The sequence below is a fragment of the Cervus canadensis genome, chromosome 7 (assembly GCF_019320065.1).
Source record: "Cervus canadensis isolate Bull #8, Minnesota chromosome 7, ASM1932006v1, whole genome shotgun sequence".
NCBI lineage: Eukaryota > Metazoa > Chordata > Mammalia > Artiodactyla > Cervidae > Cervus > Cervus canadensis.
Window position 1 is genome coordinate 71,662,738 of NC_057392.1, and position 25,432 is coordinate 71,688,169.

At 42.2% G+C, this 25,432-nt stretch overlaps 1 protein-coding gene across 1 annotated transcript in view; it reads left to right on the plus strand.

Annotated features, from left to right (window-relative positions):
• The window catches only part of SLC7A14 (solute carrier family 7 member 14), a 107,311-nt gene extending 92,986 nt beyond the window's left edge, over positions 1 to 14,325 (plus strand). The window contains exon 8 of the mRNA XM_043473751.1: positions 10,952 to 14,325. Within this exon, the coding sequence (XP_043329686.1) occupies positions 10,952 to 11,274 (323 nt within the window). The 3' untranslated portion in view covers positions 11,275 to 14,325. The remainder of the gene's footprint in view (positions 1 to 10,951) is intronic.
• Positions 14,326 to 25,432: the final 11,107 nt, after the last annotated feature.

The window sequence follows — 25,432 nt, forward strand, 5'->3', positions numbered from 1 at the left end:
CAACCACTCCTTGAGATGAGGAATATGGGTGTTCAATGTGGTGACCTCTGTTCCCAAACCATACTGTTGTTCATGCTTAATAAATACTTATCTGTGATTATAAAGCACTCTTCAGATAAGAAAAAGGAAACTTTCAGTCAGAATAGTTGGGAAGGACTTTAAGGAGGCAGAATTTGAACTGGACGACAAGATAAGTTTTAGACAGAGGGAAGTGGGGGGGAAACACAGTAATCAAAGGCAAGAGCATATATCTCCCAGATGATTCCTCACCTCTGAAGGCCATCCTGCACCTTCCTGTAAGCACCTTGTACCAATTTTCCACTACCTGAGCCTCATCTCTTGTTAGACTTTAAGGGATCTCTTGAAAGGACCCCACTGACTTGTCAAAGTTCTAAGCATTTACATAATTTATTCATAATCTCTCACTTCTGTTTAAACATTTTGCCACTGGAACAAGAAGCAAACCAATGGAAAGATGATACTATGGGTAGAAATAACTGAAGTGTGTAGAGTCATGTATTTGTCAGATGAATAATAAAGGCACAGACACAAATACCCAAGAATTTATTCATATTTTCCTGGACTATCCAAGCTAGATATAGCCTTCAATATCTAGTACAACGTTACCCACATTGTGGTAATCATTCCACTGTTAATATTTGGACTGATTTTAGAGAGTATATGAACTTTTCAAAATATCGTATGGTTATTACTCACTTTCACAAACACTACAAAAACAGACATACTCAAATCATTACTTTTTAAATAATTTATTTATTTTAATTTTGACTGTGCTGGGTCTTCATTGCTGTACTCAGGCTTTCTCAGGCTTTCTCTAGTTGCTGTGAGCAGAAGCTACTCTCTAGTTTCAGTGCTTGGGCTTCTCATTGCGGCGACTTCTTTTGTTGCGGAGCACAGGCTCCAGTGTTTGCAGGCTTCAGTAGTTGTGGCACGAGGGTTCAGTATTTGCAGCCCAAGGACTCAGCAGATGTGGCACACAGGCCTAGTTGCTCCAAGGCATGTAGGATCTTCCCAGACCAGGGATCAAACCCATGTCCCCGGCACTGGCAGGCAGACTCTCATCCATGGTACCACCAGGGAAGTCCAATTATTTTTAAATTTCAAAAGTGAGTTAAACAGAAGAAAAAAACATTAGTACATGTGCCATATGATTCAAAGCGATAAATAACACTTATATGGCACTTACCACCTATCAGCCATCATTCCCAAGGCTTCACTTATATTAACTTATTTAATCCACACAACCAGATCCATTTTACAGATGAGGAAACTAAGGCACTTGACTGAGGTCACATAGTTAGAATATAGCAAAGCCAAATTAGAACTCAGGTGGTATAATTCCAGAATCCACAATCATAGCCACTATATTAAAAATGTAGTATATAAATTATAAAAATAAATAAAATAAATAAATAAATAAAAATGTAGTATATAAATAAAATGTAAATAAAGTTTGAGAAACATTGAAACACTCCCCACTGCTCCCTCTCTCAACTTTACAGATAAGTAAACTGAACCTCCGAAAGATTCAATAACATGCTCAAGGTCAGCAAGAATAACAGGAAATTATTCACAGAGCTATTACCACAATCCAGAATCTCCATGCTCAGATGGGGGCCTCCTACCTCCCCACCACAGCGCTTCTGAACAGACCTTCGTATCTGCCCAGAATGTTTGAGCTGTAGTCTGTGCAGATTAACAGAGGGCTGGCTTCATGGGTGGATGATCTGGGCGGTCAAACAGGGCCCCGTGCTTGGCTTAATGCTCTGGTGCTGTCTTCTTGAATTCTTAACAATGTTTTAACAAGAGGCTCCATGGTTTCATTTTGCACTGGGACCTATAACTTATGTAGTCAGTCCTGCATAATATCCACGTTTCTGGAACACCAGAGGAATTTTGCAAAAGTGATGTAGTAGCCTATTGCCTTTAGACTCAGACAGCCCCAAGTTCAAATCAAAACTCTGCCATTTTCTTGTGACCTTGGGAAATTCGCTTACTCCTTTGGGCCTCAGTTTACTCATCTGTAAAAATGCCGATAACTCTACTAGACTTGATCTGGTTGCAGTTTGGGGCTTAAACAAGAAAACAGCAGGGAAAGCAGTAAGAACTATTTCTTTCCTGCCTTTCTTTTAAAAAGCTGAAATGATTCATTGTCTCCCAGACTAGCTGTCACATGCGAAAGTACAACGTGAACCTGTTCTGACTCAGGCTGCCTTCCCAATTATCAGGCAGAAGAAAGTTCCCAGAGAACCCTTTGTAAACTTGCTGATAACACAAACTTCAAGCTGGCTCCCGAAACTGATACTCCCTGGCATGGGAGGGTGCCACCCTGCAGCCTGAGCTGGCCAGGCAGAGGGCACTGGAGCCTGCAGTCTAAGAAGCACCCAGCTGCTGGCTACGAACTGCTTTGGTATCCTTATCTCTGAAGGCTCATAGATAACTAAGTTTCACCCAGAACAAAGATTCTCAACTCAGACTACACAACAGAATCACATGAGTTGCTTCTGAAACATTCTACGCCCAGGATCCCCCCCAGCAGAGATGTTCTGATTCAATTCATGGCCAACCATGGTATTCTTAAAGCTTCCTTGGGTAATTCTGTTGTGTAGACAGGTTTACAATGATCTAGAACAGTGGTTCTCAAAGTAAGGTCTCAGATCTACCACATCTGTATCACGTGGAAACTGGTGAAAAATGCAATTTCAGACCCCAGCCCAGACCTACACACAGAATCAGAATCTCTGAGGGCAATGTAGATTTTAACAAGTCTGCCAGGTAATTCTGATGTGTGCTCAAATATGAGATCCACTGATCTAGAGAGAAGAATAAGAAGATAATTAGCAGGTAGGCAGATAATTTAATTACAAAACTCCCTGTTTTTTGATATATAAAATATATCCATCCCACAACCCCAAATTGGCTTATAAAATCTTTAATGATCTTATAGAATAAATTTCCCATCTCTAAACATCTGAGTCTCCAAAATGTCAGATTTTTCATCTCTCTATTCATAATATAAGTTTCCCAAGGAGAAGACTAGAGACCTTTCTAAATGGAGCTTATTATGAAACATCCACTACTTTTTAAAAAGATTTACATAATTGGGCTGAGTCATAACTTGATAATCTTCTCACATTTTTTACCCAAACTTCTCTAAATGAATCTTAATTACAGCATTTTTGTAACAATGTTTAGCTAAGCTTTTGTCCTTCAGAAGAGCACAACTCATAGCGAAAAACGAAGCAGTTAATAGATACCCAGCACTTGTTTCTTTTCCTTCCGACAAGAGAAATAACACACATAGAAAAAGTTTAATAATCCCCAACAAAATGAACACAAAGCCAGCCTTCATTTGCCTTTTCTCTTAAATGATGCAGTTTTGTAAAAGAATACCTCAAGGAGTTGGACAGGGTCCCAGAAACCAGCAGGGACCAGTCAGAACACTGTATGATGGTATTCTCCAGGCATGTGTCAGGTCTACTGGTCCCTGTGGGTCCTTACTGTAAATTAACCATCCGTTAGACCAGCTCACAGGAACCCTGACCCTGCAGGCCACTTTGCTTCAGTCGTGTCTGACTCTTTGTGACCCTATGGACCATAACCCTTACTCTAGGTGTTGTCAAGATTTCATTTGGAAGTTTTTCCGTCCCTCTAAGGAAAACCAGGTGGCGCTAGTAGTAAAGAAACCGCTGGCCAATACAGGAGACTAGAAATGCGGGTTCCATCCCTGGGTTGGGAAGATCCCCTGGAGGAGGGCCCAGCAACCCTCCAGTATTCTTGCCGAGAGAATCCCACAGACAGAGGATCCTGGCAGGCTACAGTCCATAGGGTTGCAGGGAGTTGGCCACAAGCGAAGCAACTTAGCACCATCAACATCCCAAAGAGAAGACACACTTCACGGTTTTCGCCTGAGCGCTCATCTGAACTCCTACCGGAAACTGACTCAAAGCAGCCGTTGTGATGAAGGGAAGAGAAGGGGGAGAAGGGGGCCATGAATTCGACCTGAGAGGGCACCAAGATAAACAAACTCCTGACGCTATGTCCCATAAATCAGTTTGAAATTCTCCTTGTAGGAAGTGAGAAAACAATTGGCAGCTTCAACATCAAAATTATGCTCAGAAGAGCAAGAAAAATCACAGAGGCCAGGATGAGGATGGCAACAAAGCCCAGATGATTCCAAGAGGGCGGGAGGGAGCAGGCAAACCCTGTAGCCACCGGATGCTGGTGGAGGTGCTGGGCTGGCCAGGGAGACACCTGGGGAGGAGGGGGCAGCTGAGACTGAAGGGCCAGGAGACCACACAGTGGAAGGCCCTGGAGCGGGCGTGTGCAGTCCACCCAGAACAGACAGTGCTGTGAGTGAGTGATGGGCTTCTTTCCCTCGGCAGTACAGGCATGAGGTCATCCTAACCTTGTGCTTGCAGTTTTAGCTTGTTCGTTCTCCTTGCTGTCTAGCCTCCCACGGTGTTGATACACCACAATGTATTTATCCATTCTTGTACCCATGGGCATTCAGCATGGCAGCTGCTATGAACCTTCTTATACGTGATTTCAATGGACACACCGGGTTTGTGTTTTGGTTGGGTTTCTGCTGAGTGAGAGGTGGAACTGCTGGAGTTTTTCATGTTCTTTAAGAAGGCTGCCTTTGGTCTCATAGCCATTATACTCCTCAAACAAAATAAGGGCCCCCAGCTCCATTTTGCAGCTGGGAAACTAAGGCATACATAATGTGACATTATGTTAGATCAACTGCAGGCCCAGAAGAGAAGCTCCCCTGGTCCCCACTTCGTCCTGAGCCTTGCTCTTCCTGGCCACACCATATGAAACAAGCCGTTAGTTACAATCAACAGGGCTTGTGGGTATTTAAAAAATAACCAGCAAAGTGGGAGTTGGTGGGGATTGTGCTGGATGGGAGGGCACCTTCTCATTACTATCTTCATTTCTGCACCAGCAAGTGTCTGTTTTGGAAAGTTGATCCCAGACAAGAAAAAATAAAAAAGCCTCTGGGCATAACAAAGTGCATCAGTTATCTGCAGCAGGCAGGGCTTCCTGCCTGATCGGGTGCCCCAGAAAGAGACAGCTCCACCCAGCCTGCGGTCAGGGGGCCCACCCCCTCTGGCACTGCGTGTGGAGCCATGTGCAGGGCAGGGGAAGCTCCTGGGGGACTTCAGAGAGCAGGAACCTGCTTTGTGACCCGAGTGAGAACCCGCCAGGTTGGAAATCTGTCTAGCTCTGGGTCACCTAGTCTCTTCAGAGCTGAGTTTTTGTCCTAGGATTTCTCCCACCTGATCCAGAGGACCCCCTACCCCTCTCATTTGTAGGTTTGAGGTCATTTGTTTAGTTTGCACAGGATGACACAGGGCCAAGACAAGTGGAATAAATAGGTGTTTTGCCAGCTGATACTGAGGTGCCCCAGGCTTGTGAAAGCAACTTGGCATCCCAAATCTCCCTGTAGGCCCCCAGTAGGCAGCCCTCCATGCAGACTCAAGAGATGTGAGTTCTGATGCCATTTCAATCCCTGCATATTGCGCAGGTCTTAACTCCTCCGGGATGATGCGCAAGAAAGTGGGTTTGTATAAAGGGCTTTCCAATTACAAGGTGTCCTGTTACATAAAGAAACCCCGTGCAACGGCTGAAGGCATGATCCTTCACCTCGTCCAGCCTGAACCTCTCACAGGCACAGAACTGTCTGGAAAAGAAGCCAGAGCCTCCCTTTGAATATTTACCTTCCATACAAATAGCCTCCCATGGGACTTATTGCCATTACTGGGTGCCCAGAACAGCCATGTTTGCTGTTAAAATATTGAAACACTTCTGTGCCTTCTGCTAACTAGTTGCTGCCTTGAATGCTCCCTCAGCAATCCATCACATAAAAAATAACTCCAGCCTAGCAGGGGGGCCTCCAAGACCCTCTGCAGCACAAAAGCTGGCTGCCTTCTGATTTTTTATCTGCCTTTCATTTATTCAGATATCAGATAGAAAACTACAAAGCAGTGAATCTATGTTTTTATGGAACTGGAGAATTAAATCCACAAACAGAATAAATAATATTACTTATCAATTAGCCACCTTATTCTTGAAACTTTACTCCAAATGACTTCTGGCTTGTGCTAAAAGCTAATCCACTGTCAAAAGACAAAACTTTGCCATCCACAAGGATTTACAAAAGAATAAACCCAATCCCACTGACAACCTGAATAACAGGACCCAAAAACTATTTCAAGCAAAGACAGCATCATTGGAATAAGTGTATAGCTTTAAAAAGTGAAGAGTCTATACAAACAAATAATTCAGGGAAATTTTTATGCTTCTGGCTATCAGATGATATTAAGGAATTATTAGTTTTTAGATGTGATAATGGTAATAAGTTTTTTAGAGGAGTCTATTTTATAGACACCTGCTAAAGCATTTACAGAGGAAACAGGACGAAAGGAATTTGTTTCAAACTAATCTAATGAGAAAGGTGTAGTCGAGTGGGTGTCAGGAGGGAGAAAGCTAGTGATGAATACATGGGCCTTTTAATACTGTTCTCTCCACTTCTGTATGTTTTAAATTCTTCAAAAGTAAAGTTCAGGGACTCCCCTCGCAGTCCAGTGGCTAAGACTCTGCGCTCTCCATGCAAAGGGACCAGTTCAATCCCTGGTCTGGGAACTAGAGTCCACACGTAGCATCTATAAGATCCCGCATGCCACAGCTAAGACCCGGCACTGCCAAATAAATACATAATAAAATAATAAATGTTATAAAAAGTAAAGTTCAGCAAAATAGTTTCAAATTAGTGTGTACCTCCCAACCACCCCCTGGTAGGTGGGAAAAATAACAATTAGAAGCAGCCAGGATCAGGACATGGAAGGACCTGGAAGGAACTGCCATCTGAACAGTCTAAACACTGACTACGCAGCTGTAGAAAATCCTGTATTTGGTCTTCTGTCTGTGAAATGCCATAATCATAACCTACACACACACACACACACACACACCATTCTCAGGAGGAACCTAAACAAGATAACACTTGTAGAGTATTTTTAGTTCCTTGGGAGAAAGGCCGCATCACGCAGGGGCGCTGGGTGAAGTGTTGTTCAGGATTCCCAGAATCCCCACAGATTTTTCAGAAACTACCTCATGCTTCATTCTCTAAGCCAGCTGAAGAAAGGAGCAGAAACAAAACACCCTGCTTCCACACAGGAGGCTTTTAGCGGTTCTGTTTACTCCTCCAACACAAAGCCCTTGTTTATGTGTGACAGATGGGAATACATGTTTCTCTCCTCCCGCCCTGTCTCTCTCTCTCTGCTCCCCTTTCATCTGTTCCCCTCTGTTTCTTTGTCCTTCTCCATTCCTCCTTTTCTCCAGTCCTTCTCTGCCTCACACCACTTTTCCTGAACTGACGCAAGGGCCAGCAAGAAAGAGAAAGGCAGACAGAACACCAAGCCCTAGGAGAACGCGTTTGCCCAAGCTGTCGATTCATGCTGTCAGGCCAATGCACACAGTCGCTTCTGGGTTCACAGCCCTCTTATTTGCAGTGTACTTTTGAAGACAGCGTGACACACCTTCGAAACTGTAGGGGGCTCAGAGCAAACATTAAAAGGCCCATAAATATTTATGTGGCGAGTTTCCATGGATTGCTTTCCCAAAGTAATCATAGCTGACACATTTGCGTACTGATACACACACACACACACACATATACATACTCGTGTTCCTTCCAAGCCCAGCCACTCCCAAAACAAAACCTAAGCTCGTACTGACTATTTCTGCACTAGGCAGTCTCTAACCCAGCGAGGGAGGGGATGTGAAGGGCTGGATAAGCTAGAGCCTTCCCTCTCTCATGGACTGCTGGTGCTGCCCCTCACACACCCAGGCAAGGGAATTAGTCTTTCCCAGTCTCCATTTCTCCATCAGTAAAATGAAGGTATTCAAACAGATAAATGACACAGACTCTTTTCCAGCTCTAAATATCTGTGATTCTATGAGGAGTCACACCAAAGTTCTTAGAGAATTACCATAAACCAATCTATCTGATGTGCTTCCCTGGGGGTTCAGACAGTAAAGAATCTGCCTGCAATGCAGGAAATGCAAGTTCAATCCCTGGATCAGGAAGATCCCCTGGAGAAGGGACCGGCTACCCACTCCAGTATTCTTGCCTGGACAATTCCGTGGACAGAGGAGCCTGGCGGGGGCTACAGTCTATGGAGTCACAAAGAGTCGGACACAACTGAACTAACACTTTCACACTTTCATTTCACAAGTCTATCAGACAAAACATCCCAATACTTGGTGGGGTTAGGGGAAGGTCTGTCAGAATAGATGTCAAACCAGTGCTTGATGACCTCTGTAGTACTGAGAAGAGAAGCCAGGGGCAAGGGGAAAAGAAAAACTTTTATTAAGTCTAGTAGGGAAACAACACGCTTACAAACAGGATCTGAGAACAGGATCAAAAAGGAAAGAATTGACATAACAGATACCAAGCAGACAGAGGAGGCAAGCTTTGCCACCTACTTGGATATCTAGGAGAAAAGACAGCAAGAGAGAAAAATTGGGCAAAGGGTGGTGTGTGCCTGACAATAAACTCAGTCTCCTGAAATTTACTCTCTCGTTTCAAATGTGCTTCCAACAGAGGTATTCTCCAAGCAGCAAACTGCTGGCCCTTTTAAAAGAGGCCTCAATTTGGTGCCTTGTTCTCCACAACGATAAGAACTATCCCCCCATGCCCACCCCACCCTCAGCCCCAGACAAGAAAGAGTAAGATCCAAGCTCAGAAAAAAATGAAATTGCTATTTGAGAACAGCCACATCTGCCAATGATTAACTCCAGGATTTATTACCAATTAGGAGTATAAATCTCTGCTTACTTTGGCTCCTGGAAAGTTGATTTCACAGGAAAATGGGGGGGTGGGGGAAAGTGGCAGGGAGAGTCATTTGAGACAAGGAGGGAGAAATCCAAGCTTAAAAAGACACACTTCAAATTCAAAAGGAAGCAGAATACCTCGGGGACCAGAGCGGAAAGCAGGCTTCACCTTGTGGTTCTAAGCAAACAGCCCAGCAGATGCCCGCAGGGTTAGCAAAGTCAGAGAGACTAGGTGCCACCCAGAAGAGTGTGTTGGTACCTGGAAGGAGGTGCATAACCGAGGGGACGGCAGTGGCCAGGCCACCAAAGGGCCAAAGTTGGCAGTAGAGCACACGCATCAGGAGTTTGGGGTTTTTTTTGGCCACGTCACGAGGCTTGTGGTGGTGTCTTATGAGTCCATTTTATCTCCTTTGTTAGTTTATATTAATATTATGGACTGAATTGTGTCCCTCCCAAATTCATGTTGAAGCCTCAACCCCCAATGTTGTTTTTTTCACCAAGCTGTGTGGCTGGCGGGATCTTAGTTCCCCGACCAAGGATTGAACTGGGCCCAGGGCGATGAAATGCTAAGTCCTAACTATTGGACTGCAAGGGAATTCCTGCCTCAGGAGCTTTAAGGTTCCCTATCTCAGGGGTTCTCAGCTTTGGCTGACCACTGGAATCGCCTGTGAAGCTCTAAAAATACCTACACCTGAGTCACACTGAAGATTAATCAGAATCTCCAAGGGATGAGGTATCAGGGTTGTGCAGGAATGCCCCAGGTGACCACCAGGTGCAGCCAGGGTTGAGAATCACTGCTTATGTTGTTTCCTCCTCACAGCAGCCCCATGCATTGGTACAGTACACTCGAGATTTCATACAAGAGAAAGCTGAGCCACAACGAGGCTCAGTAACTGGTCCAGGGTTACACAGTGATGGAGGCAGGATTTGTACTCAGACCTCACCTTCTTAACCATCAGGCCCCTTGGCCTCCAAGGCTGTGGTTCTCAGCATTCCACGCCCTGAGCCTCCATGGGCTTTTCTCAAACTATTTTCATATATTTTTTTCCTAAAAATTCTTATAGAAATGAGACATTAGCCCGTATAATGCTACAGGTTAACTAGGAAGGCAGGCTTCTTTCCTTTGCTTGGAATGACATCAAAACAAGGAGGTTGCATTGAACATTTCATGCTCATTGGGAGTTCTCCTTCATGCCTTCAACAAACATTAAGTGCCAGTGTTCTACAGTCTATAAAATAGAACCAACCCATACAGATAATCACACAACAGATATTCTAAGTGGACAGCTGAGTGACGGTAAAGTATGATGACTCTGCTGAGTGAAAAGTGGCAAAGTAAATCGTAGGACCATATATGCATGTTGCTACATGGTAAAATGGGGCTTCCCAGGGGCGCTAGTGGTCAAGAACCTGCTCACCAATGTAGGAGACAGAAGAGATGTGGGTTCGATCCTGGGCCGAGGAGATAACCTGGAGGAGGGAAGGGCAATCTACCCCAGTATTCTTGCCTGGAGAATCCCATGGAGAGAGGGACCTGGTGGGCTATATAGTCCATAGAGTTGCAAAAAGTCAGACATGACCGAAGCAACTCAGCACCCACACGTGTGGTGAAATAAAAGAATGAGTCCGTAAGTGGAAATCTGGGATAGTAAAATGAGCAGGCTGGGGGTACACTGTGGGTGATCCGTAACTATTTAAACCAGAAAAGAAAAGGCAAATTCCTGGCTGGCACCTACATGAGTACAGTGAGCTAGATGTCAGCAGGGGAGTGGGGACTGAGGTGACCTCAAGTGCGTCATATGCCAACTAAAGAGATGGCCAGCTCTCACCTCCAGCCAGAAGTTTCCATGTAGGAATGTGGGTATAGCATTGTCCGTCCTTCTGCTCTAAGTAGGGGTTGCTTAAGATCGACCATTTTTAAATGGTATCTAAGTCGAGTCTTTTCAAAACACTGTGTAGACCAAAGAAAACACATCTACCACCAGGTCTGCCCTCACCATTGGGAGTCAGCCCCCTGCTTGATGCGTGGATCCCCAAACAACAACTTATTCACCTGTGCTTCCCCCCACTCACCCCACCCCTGCTGCAGGTATGCTGATTTATTTTGGGTATGGCATCTGGAATAGCACCCTGGAAATCAGCGCCAGAGAAGAAGCTCTGCACCAGAGCACATACCAGCGCTACGACGTGGACGACCCTTTCTCAGTGGAGGAGGGCTTCTCCTACGCCACGGAGGGCGAGAGCCAGGAGAACTGGGGCGGGCCGGCCGAGGACAAAGGCTTCTATTACCAGCAGATGTCAGATTCGCAGCCCAGCACCCGGACGAGCAGCAAGGCAAAGAGCAAAAGCAAACACAAACAGAACTCAGAGGCCCTGATTGCAAACGATGAGTTAGATTACTCTCCAGAGTAGGAGCACACACACCAGAAATGTGCAGACATGACGGTGATTTCTTTTCAGTAAATTCACCTGTGGGCTAGAAGGTGGAAACTTCTTTGGCTCTCATTTCAAAACTCCAGCCTTCCCCAAAGTCAGTCCCCAGTCATAGCCTGTCATCTGCACCCCTGCTCTTCACGACAGTTCTGTGGAAGGGCTTCATCTGGCTCCCATAACTAGTTCCCTTGCGAAAACAAACAGAAAACAACTAAAAGCTATGAGAAATTCTATCAGGTGCAACCACCAGAGCTGATGGCAGTGTCTCCCAGGCCTTTGCTTTGCTGGTTGAATCTTTTTGCTTCTTACTAAGGCCCCAAGCAGCAGGGAGTAAAACCCCTGGAGATGTGCCAAAGCAGGTGGAGGTGGGCACAAGGCAGCATTTCAACCACCTGAGATCTCAAGGGCAAAGCCCTGTTCTCAGCACGCTAGGCTGACAGCCACTCCTCGAGGCCACATGGCACTTGGCACTTCCTCAGAAAGCAACATTCTGTTCTGAAATCTCACAAAAACAAATTCATGGTGATGCATACTTCTTTTTCCTTCGCCAAGGTTCTCACAGTCCCCAAACTAGAACTTTAGGATGCAGTAAAGGTCAGGAACTCTGAGACCATGATCCCAAAGATCTCAGACTCACCGTAAGGCAGTCAGACCCAATAACAAGGTAAGAAGCACCATCAACTTAAATGCCCAGGAAAAAAAAAAAAAAACTGAATAACCATCTCTTGCAGTGAAGGCCAGAAGGGCACTGGCAAAAACTAACTCTGTCATGTCATGCCTTCTCTTATACCAGACTCTAAGCTCCTGCTGATAGGATGAAAGAGGGCAAAGCAGAGCATGATTTCATGGCACTAATATGCCTTGAAGAAGTAGGCTATTTGTTTTATGATCAGATAAAAAAGCTTTACAAGGAGAAGTGACCCAGCCACTGAGATCACATTGCAAACTCTCTTTCAGATTTCTAAAATTATAAATTCTGAAGTTTTTTGAGATATGCAACCACTTGACTGGTGGGTGCTACTCTGAAAACAAAAAAATAATGAAGCACAGCTACTTAGGTAATCACATTCCATGAGATCACATTTCATTCTGAACCTTACTCCTCTGGAGTAGCTCACTTTCAGACATGGATTTTTCCTGTTATTTCCCAAAGTAGTTTCACTAAAGCCCAGAGGAAAAAAAATCTACCTGATAAGGTCTAAACCTTGGAGAAGGGCAAGGCAACCCACTCCAGTATTCTTGCCTGGAGAATCCTCATGGATAGGGAAGCCTGGTGGGCTACAGTCCATGGGGTCGCAAAGAGTCAGACACGAATGAAGCGACTTATCACACAAGGTCTAAACCTGGACCATTAGAGGGGCTCTTAAAGATTATTTTCGCAGAAACAAACTGGAAGAGGACACTTGCAACAAGAAAAAAACACATGGTCTATGCATTCTAGTCTTGGGTTACAGGGATTCATACAGTGCCTTGAGATGTGTACACATGTGTATGAAGGCACAGTTTGGATCAAGCTAAAATCTTTGTGAGGATTTCCTGAAAGCAGGACAAAATAGTAAATTCTTTGCTCTCTCTGTCTCCTGGATCTCGAGTTATGCCAAAAGTTTTCCAGAACATCAACGAATGTTTAAGTCTGTTCTTTCTTAAAGGTTGAGATTTGTGCCATCTTGGCATGGTTCAGGATTATAGACAGGACACAAAAGCACATTTTTATGTGAAACTAACACTGATCAAAAATGCACCAAATCCTAAACAATAGGAATAAAAAGAAATGTAACATCTGCCCTTGGAGGTTCACAACCCAGGGAAACAGCAGCACCAGAACCTGATAAATGTAGATAAGACAACCAAACATGGCAAGTCCTCTTGGTTGATGAACTGGGCTTTAAAAATAATAATATTTATAAAAAGACCAACTGAAACTAGTTTTTCTTTAATAAATTGGATATCCCACCCAAAGCCATGTATGCCATTTAAATTCAAATAATTACTGTTCTCCAGATCTTTTTTTTTTTTTTATTCCTCTATAGTAATTGTTCAGCACTCTGGTTTTTCTGAGGTCAATTATTCATCTTAATGTAATGCTTGGCAATTCCATTTCTCTCTCCCCTAAGATTAACCATAAAGATACAGTGGCTGATGTGTGAAATATATCTTTGGGGATTAAATTAGTACTTCTTGTGAAAACAAACTTTGGAACTGGTCTTAGGACTGAACAAATCTGCCTAGCTTAAATATAATGTATTAGACTTGAGACATATCCAGACAGATGGGGTGGAGTTGTATTTATTAAAAGTGTTCAAAGAGAAATATGAGAAATACGAATGCAAAATAACAAAACCTTAACATGCGTGAAAGAGCCTCCTTTTACTAATAAGGTGTAAGTATTATTGTAACAACTGTCTGCTGGCAGATGTGTGGAGTTTCTGTAGCATGAGAAGAGAGGACCTGTGCTTGGAAAACCCTGTTGGTACTGATTTCATATAGACCCTCTCGAAATCACCCACATTTCAGGAGTCATTCCTCTCAAACAGTATATTTTTTTAAGCTTTGCTCTCTTTATTGCTCTAAACTGGTTAGTCATTTCACCAGTGACCTTGGTTTTTTTTAAAATTAGTCACTATGATAGAAAAAGTTTTTCAAGATAAATAGACATGTTTTTCCCTCATGGTTCCCAGCCTCTGTGAAATAATCTCAGATGTCACAGTGCAGTTTTCAAATACCATTAATCACTAGAATGATATTAGCATTTCCTAATTCATTTTCTTAAGACTATATTTGTGGGGCCACATTAAAAGTAAGATCACCCTATAATTACCTCAGACACTTAGCCCCTTGAACAACATCCTAGGAAGACCTATATGTTACCGAATCCTCTGTAGCAAGAGCTCGTTCAGTGAGATTTCATCACATGGATTTATGGTTAGGAGCTAATTATTTGATTTTTTAAATGTATGCTACTTATTAGTACTCGCCTTCATTTCAAGAGGATTTCAAGTGGTTATTAAAATACATATAATACCAAAAAAAGAAATGAGGAATGTGAGGCAAATAAAAATAGAAAAGAAAGGATAAGACAAAGCTAGAAGTGTATTTAGTGCACAAATGTAGAACCTTTATGTGCACTGCTAAATTTGCCAATGAGGGAGCAACTTAAGAAATAATGAAATTGTTGATAATGACAGCAAGAAGTATTTCTGCATGATAAGAATAAATCTTTCCTCATGAGGGCGGAGAACTGCAATTGCATAGACCATTGACACCCACAGATAAGCTTCAGGGCTAGATTTTACCAACTACATGTGCCTGGCTTATAGTGGATGTTCAATAAATATCTGATAATCAGATGGATGGGTAGATGGATGAATGAAAGGAAAATGAAATATTTATTCAACAATATTTGTGGAGAGCATATTATGTGCTATAGAGATTCAAATATGGGAAAGACCTTCCTCCAATGGAAAGATCAAAGAGAACGCAATCCTCGTGTTGAGGCTTGTGGGATGGGCAAAATTTTGCAGGTAGAAATGAGGGAGATGCCTGCCAAATGCAGGATCAGCATGAGTAAGGTATAGATTGTGGCTGATAACTATCTCCTGACTAATAATTTGTACTGTGTCTCCTTCAAGGGAAAGCAAGAAGCTAGTTTGACAAGAAAACATGATTTATATTTTGAACTGTAGGAAATAATGCTGAGAAGGCAGGTCAGGGCTCATGACAGATAGAAATGAATGTTGAACTCAGCTCAGCAGCTCTCCTTGGGTGGGGAGGCACTGAGAAAATGATGAAAGTATGAATCAGGGAAGGCTGGACTTTAAGAAGCTGGGGCAATGGCTCCCTCTGCCCTGGCAAGGAGCTAATAAATCACATACACACTTCAGGTTGATTTCATATATTAAGGGGAAAAATATCCATACTTAAAACAACATATGATACTTGCTTTGAAATCCTGTCTGATTTCATCATTAGGCGAGGAGAAGTTTGTTCATTCAACATGTGGACAGACAACACAGTTATTCCCACCCACATTAAAATTTCCAGTAATACGTTTAAACAACAAAGCTAACAACATTTTATATCTATCTAACCTAAACGTAAAACTGCAGCTCAAGATTTTACTCAAACCTGGGTACAAAGCCACTTTGAACTAGTGAAAGGAAAAGAATGACAGAATTAGGTCAAGAATCCAGTTCTACTTCTTAGTAACAAACTAACAACTAATCAAATATCAACATATTGATTATGATGAGCCTGTTTAACAAACAGAGGGAGAAAACTATTGAATTTAATGACCTTTCTTTCTCTAAAACCTATGGGTTGGTCAGGATATAAACCTAGTAATATTGGGAAAATAAAACACAAACTCCTTCAAAGAAATGTCTTCCATTCCGAAAAGAGTTAATGAACCTGAACTCCTTTACACCCCACTTGTTGGAAATCTACTTTACAAGGGGCTATATAACTCTTCACGGCAATATAAAGAGAAGCTACAAGAGCCTGAGAATCAGCCTAAAAGACTAGAGGAAATCGCTGTCCACTTTCTCACCAGGTTTTAGCAGGGCTGAGATGTCAGAGAAAAGCCCACTGAGGCTCAGCCACAGGTTTACTGATTTTGTGTCTCCAATTAGACTGCCTTGTTGGGTGGAGATGTCAGAAATCAGAAAGCGTGTCTGAAGGCACAGCTGGGGTCAACTCACCGAGTCCAGGAGGCAGTCAGCAGTCCACTCTTGGACTAAAGCCTTCGGGTTAGTGAGCACTCCGAAGTTGGCCTTAATATCTTATGCTAGTGGAGAGAACGGAGCAAAGGAAACACACCCACCAGACTCGCCACGTGGAATTTGCACTCCATTTTCTTGCTGTTTCAGAACGTAACTTGTTCAGGAGCGTTTTTCTATCCCAAATTTTCGCAGAGCCTCGGTTTCTCCCATATGCATGCACTTCCCGGACTCTAAGCACCCCTTTGTCTACAAGGGGCCTCTAGAGCCCCTTGGAAAGATGGGCGCCAACCTGTAAGCAGCAATGGTGACGCCCTGAAAGAGCCAGTCATGTGTACGTGAACAACGCGCACGCGCAGGACAGCGTCCCAGCCAGCAGGCCTCCGCCGCGAGCGGAAATCCGGGTGCTGTTTTCCCAAGGCATTTGTATTTCCCAGCTGGAATAATGCTGGGTAACAAGAAACCCCTCGGAGAAGGCAATGGCACCCCACTCCAGTACTCTTGCCTGGAAAATCCCATGGACGGAGGAGCCTGGTGGGCTGCAGTCCATGGGGTCACTAAGAGTCGAACACGACTGAGCGACTTCCCTTTCACTTTTCACTTTCACGCATTGGAGAAGGAAATGGCAACCCACTCCTGTGTTCTTGCCTGGAGAATCCCAGGGCCGGGGGAGCCTGGTGGGCTGCCGTCTATGGGGTCGCACAGAGTCGGACAGGACTGAAGTGACTTAGCAGCAGCTGCAGCAGCAAGAAACCCCTATCATGTATGATAATCCTGTATCTACTTTCATTGTCTCAAAGATTTTAGAGGAGAGGCTGGTGTAATTTTCTCCCCACTCAGGAACAAGTTCGTTTAAAAAGCTTTCCTTCTTTTGCTTGGCTTGAGTAACTCACGCATCCTTTTGAAATACATAGGCACTTGCCTTTTGCCAAAACTCCTTCTCTAAGAAAACGTTCTCTTCTATTTTTAGAACTTAAAGCCCAAAAAGGATTAGTGGAAGTTTTGCATCGAAAGTGAACATATTTTCTGTAGTATCAGCTAAAATAGGGTTAGAAATCATTAAACAGTATACTACCTGTATGGAGTTAACAAAATGCACAACAGGTTTGGGCTTGAAGTCTTCTGAAAGCCGGCAACTGTAATTCCATATTCTATAAGAACATGTAGTGTATTTTGATACAATAAGGAAAGAAAATGGCTTGGTATTAGAACTAGGAAACAGGGGCAGTCTGTGGATTTTTTCATGTAGACTCTGTGATTTTTTCCCCCATTTTTCTGACATTGGCGTTGGTGACATTGGCTAATGGGAACTGTGGGTCATGTGAGTCCCCCAGAAAGTGCGGACTATGAAGGACTGTGTTCATTCTGGTATTGGGATGAGGAAGCTGTTCCTTGTACATCTCCTACTGATTGGTCTTTGCAGTTGCAGATACTTTGCCTCACTCACTCATGCTCACAAAAGCTAGAATCTACCCTGGAAATCAGAAACCCCTACTTTCCAAAGCAAAAGCACGGTTACTGCTATGATGGTGCATAAATACCTCATCTGTCTGGGCTGATAGAAGGGGCTGCAGGTCTTTTAAAGAGCAGCTACAGTCCTCATCCCATGTTGGCACACCATCTAACCAGGAATCACATTCTAGCTTTTCTCACTGTGGAAAAGAAATGTTACTGTTTAATTCATATCCAAAGTTATAAATACAGCTTGTAAATTTTACTAACATGTTTCATTTTTGTTTGGTCCTTGAGAAGTACAAATTGCCTTCTGCAGATGGTAACTTCTGGTGTTGTTCTCTGCTTTTTTTTTCCTGGTATGAACTTCTGTATTTGTTAAAAGTTTGTTCGTTTTGTGGTTTCAAATTCCCATTGGTGCACTATACAATGGGGTGTGTAGTGTTATGAGGAAAGAAATAATATGCAGATATGTTATGAAGTGTGTTTTATTTTTAAATGACTGTGATGTTGACAATACATTGATTTATCAAGATACTAAGGGAAAAATTCTAAATTTACCAAAATGTGTATATTTTAATAAATGCATAAAGCTTTATTGTGTGCCTTTAAATTTAAAAATGGGCTTATAAAGAAAGTCAGAAACAAAAGTGTCTTACTATAAAATATCCATAGTAATGTAAAGCTCTTATACAGGAAGCGACCAAAAGAAAAAAAAAGAAAAGAAAAAGGAGCTTTCCCATATTTTGTTAACCTTAACCAATATCTGAAGTCTGCTACTTTCTTTCCATATTAAAATGGAGATGAATAAGTGAATCTTGCCTTAAATGTTTCAATTGTCCTTTGTAGAAAAGCAAGACAAATGAGCTCATTTTTTGGAACTAATTGCATTATTGTGGAAAATTCATTTTAAGAATAAAAAAATATTTTAAAAATTACAGGTAATCGACTATTAAAATTTAAATTTGAAGAAAGTCAGTGCCATCCTACCTTTTAAAATTCACTTTACTTCTGTAAAGAAACTAAAAGTTCCTCTTTAGCAGACTTGGGAAAACATGAAGTGACTCCATCTCCCTTTCACCATTTTCCTCCAGCAAGGTAGAGGGCTCTCCCTGGGACCCTGCCCACTACGCTGCCTCATGAGTTACCCCTTTCCCAGTTCCAATTTCCAGTCACAGCCACACACCCCTCCACCCTTGGCACCACAGAACGTTAGAGTCATTGCCCACATTCATTTTATGGCCTAATTGCAAGAACATTACCTGCCTATAGTCTCAAACGCAATTAATGATGATAGCATTCATTTAGTTTACTTTTTGATGGCATAGGTAGTGACCCCTGTAGAAAAGATAGAGAGGACCATCAGGGTCACATATTGTCTACACCACATGAGATGTGAAGAATCTACCTTGTCTTTATTACCTACAACTCCTTAATCTCCCTTGCAAAGGTCTACCCCACTGGGTAGCAGGGGAGAGAAAAACACTTTAAATATATTAATTTATGGAATCACATTTGCCTTCCAGTTTGGTCTCTTTTTAGATGATCTAGTCTCTTTGTAATAAATTCTCCATCTTCTGGATTTCCTCCCTTCACCCTTGCTTCTCTCCAAAATGGCATCTGGGAGCAGAGCCGATGAGATCTCATAAGAGTGGGGAGTTTGGGTGTAGATGAGAACTAGGGTTCTCTGGATCGCTAATGGATGCTCCTGAAGAAGGATTCACTAAGCAGCTCCCTGGACAGATGACCACTGAAGAACAATTGGCCGTGTGGGTCTCATGATGACACTCACTTACAAAGTTCATAGGCCTGGCGATTAACTCTGGAAAAGGTCCTGAACATTGACGCCTCTTCAGCTGGACTCCAGGCCTTTGCTGGTCTGCTGAAGCCTCAGCACTTCTGGATTAGAATTCACTGCATCCCACCACACACCTTCTGGGCCTGAGAACCAAGAGAACCACCTGGGGCTCAAGTAGCAGCCACTCCTGTCACTAACGATACACTATCATTTCTGGGCTCTGCTCATGGAGGCATATAGTCAGTGGTGTGTGACAGCCTGCTCATGAGAACGATTAACTTTCCATGACTTTGGTGATTCAGTTGCGGAAACAATCATAATTAACACTTAACTTCTACAAACTTACAGTTAGTTATATTGAAAGTAAAGGTGATAAATACTCAAAACTGTTTTATTGATATGTAACTATGATCTATGCTCTTGGGGTTATTTACAACTGTTATGTCTGTATGGAGGAAATACTATGTAATGATGTGCTGTTACACTTTTCTTCCCAGCTCTGTGTTCAGTGAATTCACACTGATAGCTTGAAATCAGCCACGGTGAGTGTTATTTATGCCATGCAAATTAGCACAAGCTGCAAGATCAGGGTTGTTGTTTTTTTTTTCTTTCCCAGAGAGCTGTCTATTAAACCTTTATAAGCAAACCACAAATGAAAACAGTGTATTAAAAAACAAAGACTTTGCTGACAAAGGTCAGTATCATCAAAACTGTGGTTTTTCCAGTAGTCATGTATGGATGTGAGAGTTAGACCATAAAGAAGGCTGAGTGCCAAAGAATTGATGCCTTCAAATTGTGGTGCTGGAGAAGACTCCTGAGAGTCCTTTGGACTGCAAGGAGATCAAACCAGTCCATCCTAAAGGAAATCAATCCTGAATATTCATTGGAAGGACTGATGCTGAAGCTAAAGCTCCAATACTTTGGCCACCTGATGGGAAGAACCAACTCATTGGGAAAGACCCTGGTGATGGAAAAGACTGAAGGCAAAAGGAGAGGAGGACAGCAGAGGATGAGATGGTTAGATAGCATCACTGACTCAGTGGAATGAATCTGAGCAAACAGGAGATTGTGAAGGACGGTGTGCGGCATTCATAGGGTCACAGAGGGTCAGACACAACTTAGTGACTGAACAACAACAAGCACACCACAGCTTATATCCTTTCCAGCTAATGGTACCATAACCCTTCGGATGTCTTCAGGCATTCTCACTCCTATCACACCCTGCCCACAGAGTGGGGAGAGCCTGGACATGTGTTTTTCCCTCTCTGTCTTACCTCTATTTCTCTTCCTCTCCCCATCATCCAGCAGGACCAGTAGTGGCTGGACTAGCCCTCTTGTTTCAGTCTGAAAAGGATTTCCCTACATATTATCCTTCTTCCGGAGGGGCAATAGCCTGGTAATTTAGTCTTAATGGTGGGAGGATGCCCATTTGCCTGTTTACAAACAGTATCCAAGAAGAATAAGATAGGGCAACCTGGAACTAGGGATTATCAGGATCAAAAATAATTGGATTGATATTCCAAACTACAACCTGATTACATGGGTCTTAAGGTTGAAAGGTTATTTAATAACAAATACTGATGACTATTTGGAGAAAATGGAACCCTTGTGCACTGTTAGTAAAAATGTAAAATGATGCAGCTGCTGTGAAAACAGCTTGGCAATTCCCCAAAGCATTCAAGATAGAAGTACCATATGATCCAACAATTCCACTTCTAGGCATATATCCAAAAATAATGAAAGTAGAGTCTCGAAGGTATTTGTTCATAGCAGCATTATTCACCATGGCTAACACATGAAGGGAACCAAATGTCCATCAATGAATAAATGAATAAAGAAAATGTGGTCTATACATAGGATAGAAAATTATTCAGCCTTAAAAATGAATACAGTTCTGACATATGCTACAGCATGGAGGACATTATGCTAAGTTAAATAAGCCAATTGCAAAGAGACAAATGTTAATTCTTTGACTTCACTAATATGAGGTACCAAGAGTAGTCAAAATCATAGAGACAGTGAGAAGAATAGAGGTTTCCAGGGGCTGGGGGAGGGAATAGTGCAGAGTTACTGTGTAATGGATGTAGAGCTTCTCGCTGGGAGAGGATGGTGTTGACATGTGCACAACAATATGAATGTACTTAATACCACTGAACTGTACTCTTAAAAATGGCTACTATGGTATGTTTTATGTTATGTATATTTTACCATAATTCTAAAAATTGGAAAAAAAAAAAAGATTAAAAGGTTTACTCAGAGGACTGAAGGTGTTTTAGAGGCATCTTCTCCTTAGTCTATAACTCAAAACCATTTTTAAAAATTAAATACCCATTAGAAATGTAAAGAATTCACATATCTCAAACATTCAATGGACAGCTCTTCCACATGTTATTTCCAACTGTTAGGAGTTCACTGACTGGCGATGAGAGTCCTTTCTGTGTCAAGTTCCCTTCCGCTCCTCAGCCCACATGCATCTGCCCCAGGAGAAGTTCCTTCCATTCTCATACTGGGCTCAATGAAATCAAGAAAAACTCTAAGCTGTGAGGCTCTGAGAGAAAAGCCTCACTGCGTGCCCCCCCACCATTTTTATGACCTAAAACTTGAATTCTCCAAGTGCTTATTACATATATGTGTAAGTCTGATGCTTACAGAGTCATTTAGAGTGTTTTCAGGAAGGGATGAGCCCTCTGAAAGTCAGTTAACTGGATGAGATAAGTACTGTGGCAGACTTGCCTTCAGAGAAGGAAAATATGAATGATTTGTGACTCTAATTAACTTCAAACACAGCAACAGGAATACAATTTGGAACAGAATCCAAAGAGGAAATAGTCCATCCAAATTCAATTCTGGTGACTGGAAGACTGTAATTGAATTTCCTTCCTAGCGGAGACACTCCTCACAGGGCAGGTGGGGAGGGGGAAGGGGGTTTCCTAACCATGGGGTTCCCTCTTCTCTGAAGCTCTAGGTTCAAAGCAGCCTCTTTTTTTTAATGTTTTAATTTGTATTGCAATATAACCGATGAACAATGTTGTGATAGTTTCACATTACCAGTGAAGGGACTCAGCCTTACATATACAGGTATCCACTCTTCCTGAAACTAAAGCAGCCCCTGTAATATACTGGAAATAAACTCAGGATATGGATACAATGTCCTCAACTTCCCCACCCAGCCTTGTCAACCTTGTATTTAAGGGGGAGATTGGGCTAACCAACTATGGTAGAAATGGTGTGGGAAGATGTGCTGTGAAGGAAGGGCACCCCTGCATACCTACTCCCTGATGCCCAAAATGCCTCCATTGGAAACAAAGTCTGGCATTCTCTGATAAGAAAGAGATCTTCAAATGCCTTCACAGTTAACACCCCTTGGAAGAAGAAACACTGTCTTAATTCATTCACATTGGGATACAAGTGACTGATATCAGTTCCTTTCCAGAAAGGGGAGTTTTCACAAGTCATGAGAAAAGATGATGAGAGAGAGGATTAGGGGACTCCAGGAGGGGAAATGGCACAAAAGGGAGACGCCCAAGCCCCAACAACAGGCTTGGCCCCATTCACTTCACAACTTTGCTGAGAGTTAGCTCTAAGTACGGAAGACACCAAAAGCCAGCCCTGATCTGATGCCCTCAAGATCTCACTGAGGGGAGAGATGGCTGGTTGGGTGCAAAGAGGCTTCAACTGCAGGAGAGAATCCTGTATTCCAGTCCTGGCTCTCCGTGGATGGCTGTGTAAAACCGGACAAGCTGCTTGCCCTGTTTTCTGTAACAGGAAGTTGACCCATGATTTCTCAGTTTCTGGATTACTGCCGTGATGGAGGTGAATACATCTCTCTTGCTTCTAGCTGCACTTTAGCACCTAGAACAGAGCCTGGGATGAGGAGGCATTCAGAGAATATTTGTTGAAGGGCTGGATGAATAGAAGTTAAGTGTTCTCTTATCATACAAAGGCCCTCCATATGCTTTTGCCAAAATGGAGAACAATTTCAATCACTCTCTTTAAATATTCGACAGATCACCTCTCCTACAAATTCCAGATCCTTTGAGGAGTTTTAGAAATTGATCCTAAAAAAATAAATATTCAGAGATGTGGTCAAAGATTTATGCCAAAGAATATCTCTATAATTACAGGAAAAAAAAATATAATCAATCTAATGTCCCAAACTGAACATTGTTTAAATAAATTATAGTATAATTTTAGAACTCAATACTGCACAGTCATATAAAAATATCTTCAATGAACATTCCATGACATAAAAATATTCACTAGCTATATTAAATTTTTAAGGTAATAAGATGAAAAGATTATATATAATGTCTTTAGTTTTGAAAATACATGTATTTTACATATGCACATAAAAAACGTTTAGGCGATTATATAAAGTATTAACCATTGTGGGCTTCCCCTGTGCCTCAGCTGGTAAAGAATCTGCCTGTAATGAGGGAGACCATTGTTACCTCTGAGAAGTCTGATTTGGGATAGATTTACATTTTCTTCTTTATGATTTTCTGTTTTTTCAAGACTTTCTTCAAAGCATATTTCACTTTCATTTTCAAAGATACAATGTAATTAATGTTTAGTCCCTGTGACACAAGGCCTCTTCAAATATTTGTCACATCCTAAATGGCAAACCAGTAAGACACCTTGGCACCTCCCTGCAAGCAATGACACAAACAATAGAAGCTATCCTTTCAAAGCCATATCATAGGCAGATTTCTCTCTATATATTGGCACTTGTAGGATGCCCATATTCCTTCAGCAGAAGAAATCCAAACTCGAGTTCATAAGCTTGGGTACTTGGATCACATGTGTATTGTTAAGTATTAAATACCAGTGTTAATTTGTTCCAGATGTTGAGGATATCAAAAAGACATCACAATGGTAAAGAATAAACGCAGATATGTGCGTATTGAGTTGTAAATACTTAGCTTAATTCTTCTACCAAGTAAAATATGCTCCAATATACCTTTGTGTTGCCTTGGGGATATAGCCTGTCACACAGAATATGGTCAGTAATATTAGTTAAGTTAGATTGAACAGAATTTCACTCACACCTGCCAAAAATTTAATTATTTCAAAACCTGCATTTTTTTCATGATTTATAAATGAAATACATCCTTCACTGAGGTCATTCCTTTATTTAAAATCTCCAGTAGTTCCCACTTGCCAATGGAATGAAGCCCTTCACTGCCTGAATCCCATCCACATCTCCAGTCTCATGTCTAACTCTCCCCCCAGGCATCCTATATTCTGATCCCAGCAGACTCCTCGAGATTTTCTGGGTATACTCTCTTGTCTTCTTGTGTCTCCTTGAATATCCTTCACCCCCTTACCCACTCAACAATCTCCCATTCATCCTTCAAGCTCCTCTCAAATGTATCTTCTCTCTGAATTTCTGGAATTTAACCTCTGTCCTACCCTGATCACATGATTCCATAGCATTTTTTCCCATGTATATAGCATTTTACATGTTGAATACAGTTATTTGTTTATATGTCTCTCTTCTGCTATAGATCATAAGCCTCCAAAAAATATGAAAAAACTATTAGAACTGTTTTTCTAAAATACTTTTCATCTAAAAATTAAGAATAAAATTAAGCCTTAAATTAGTATAATATAATAGCAATACATTACAATGTATTGATTACAATATATATTAAAGTAAGAATATAATATGTTGATTATAACATATTGTTGTAATAATATATTCAGTGTTAAATATAAGGCATAATTTGATTTGTATTGTATTATTATTATATGGATCCTATTGAGGCCCGTATTCATCAGACTATCCCTGTAAGGGTCTAATGGTCATCTGGGTCTTGAAGAGCTCCTAATGCTAGAGGTTCGTCTTCAATGAGGAGGGGTATACAGCACCGCCCTCACCACCTTCACTATTTCATTCAAGTTATGATATTTTGTATAATACACATATCCATTTAAGTAGATTTATAGATTGCATTCCCAGGTGGCCCTAGTGGTAAAGAACCCACCTGCCAGTGCAGGAGACTTAAGAGACTTGGGTTTGATCCCCGGACCAGGAAGATCCCCTGGAGAAGGAAATGGTAACCCTCTCAGTATTCTTGCCTGGAGAATCCCATGGGCAGAGGAGCCTGGCAGCCTATCGTCCAGAGGGTCACAAAGAGTCGGACACGACTGAAACGACTTAGCACACACG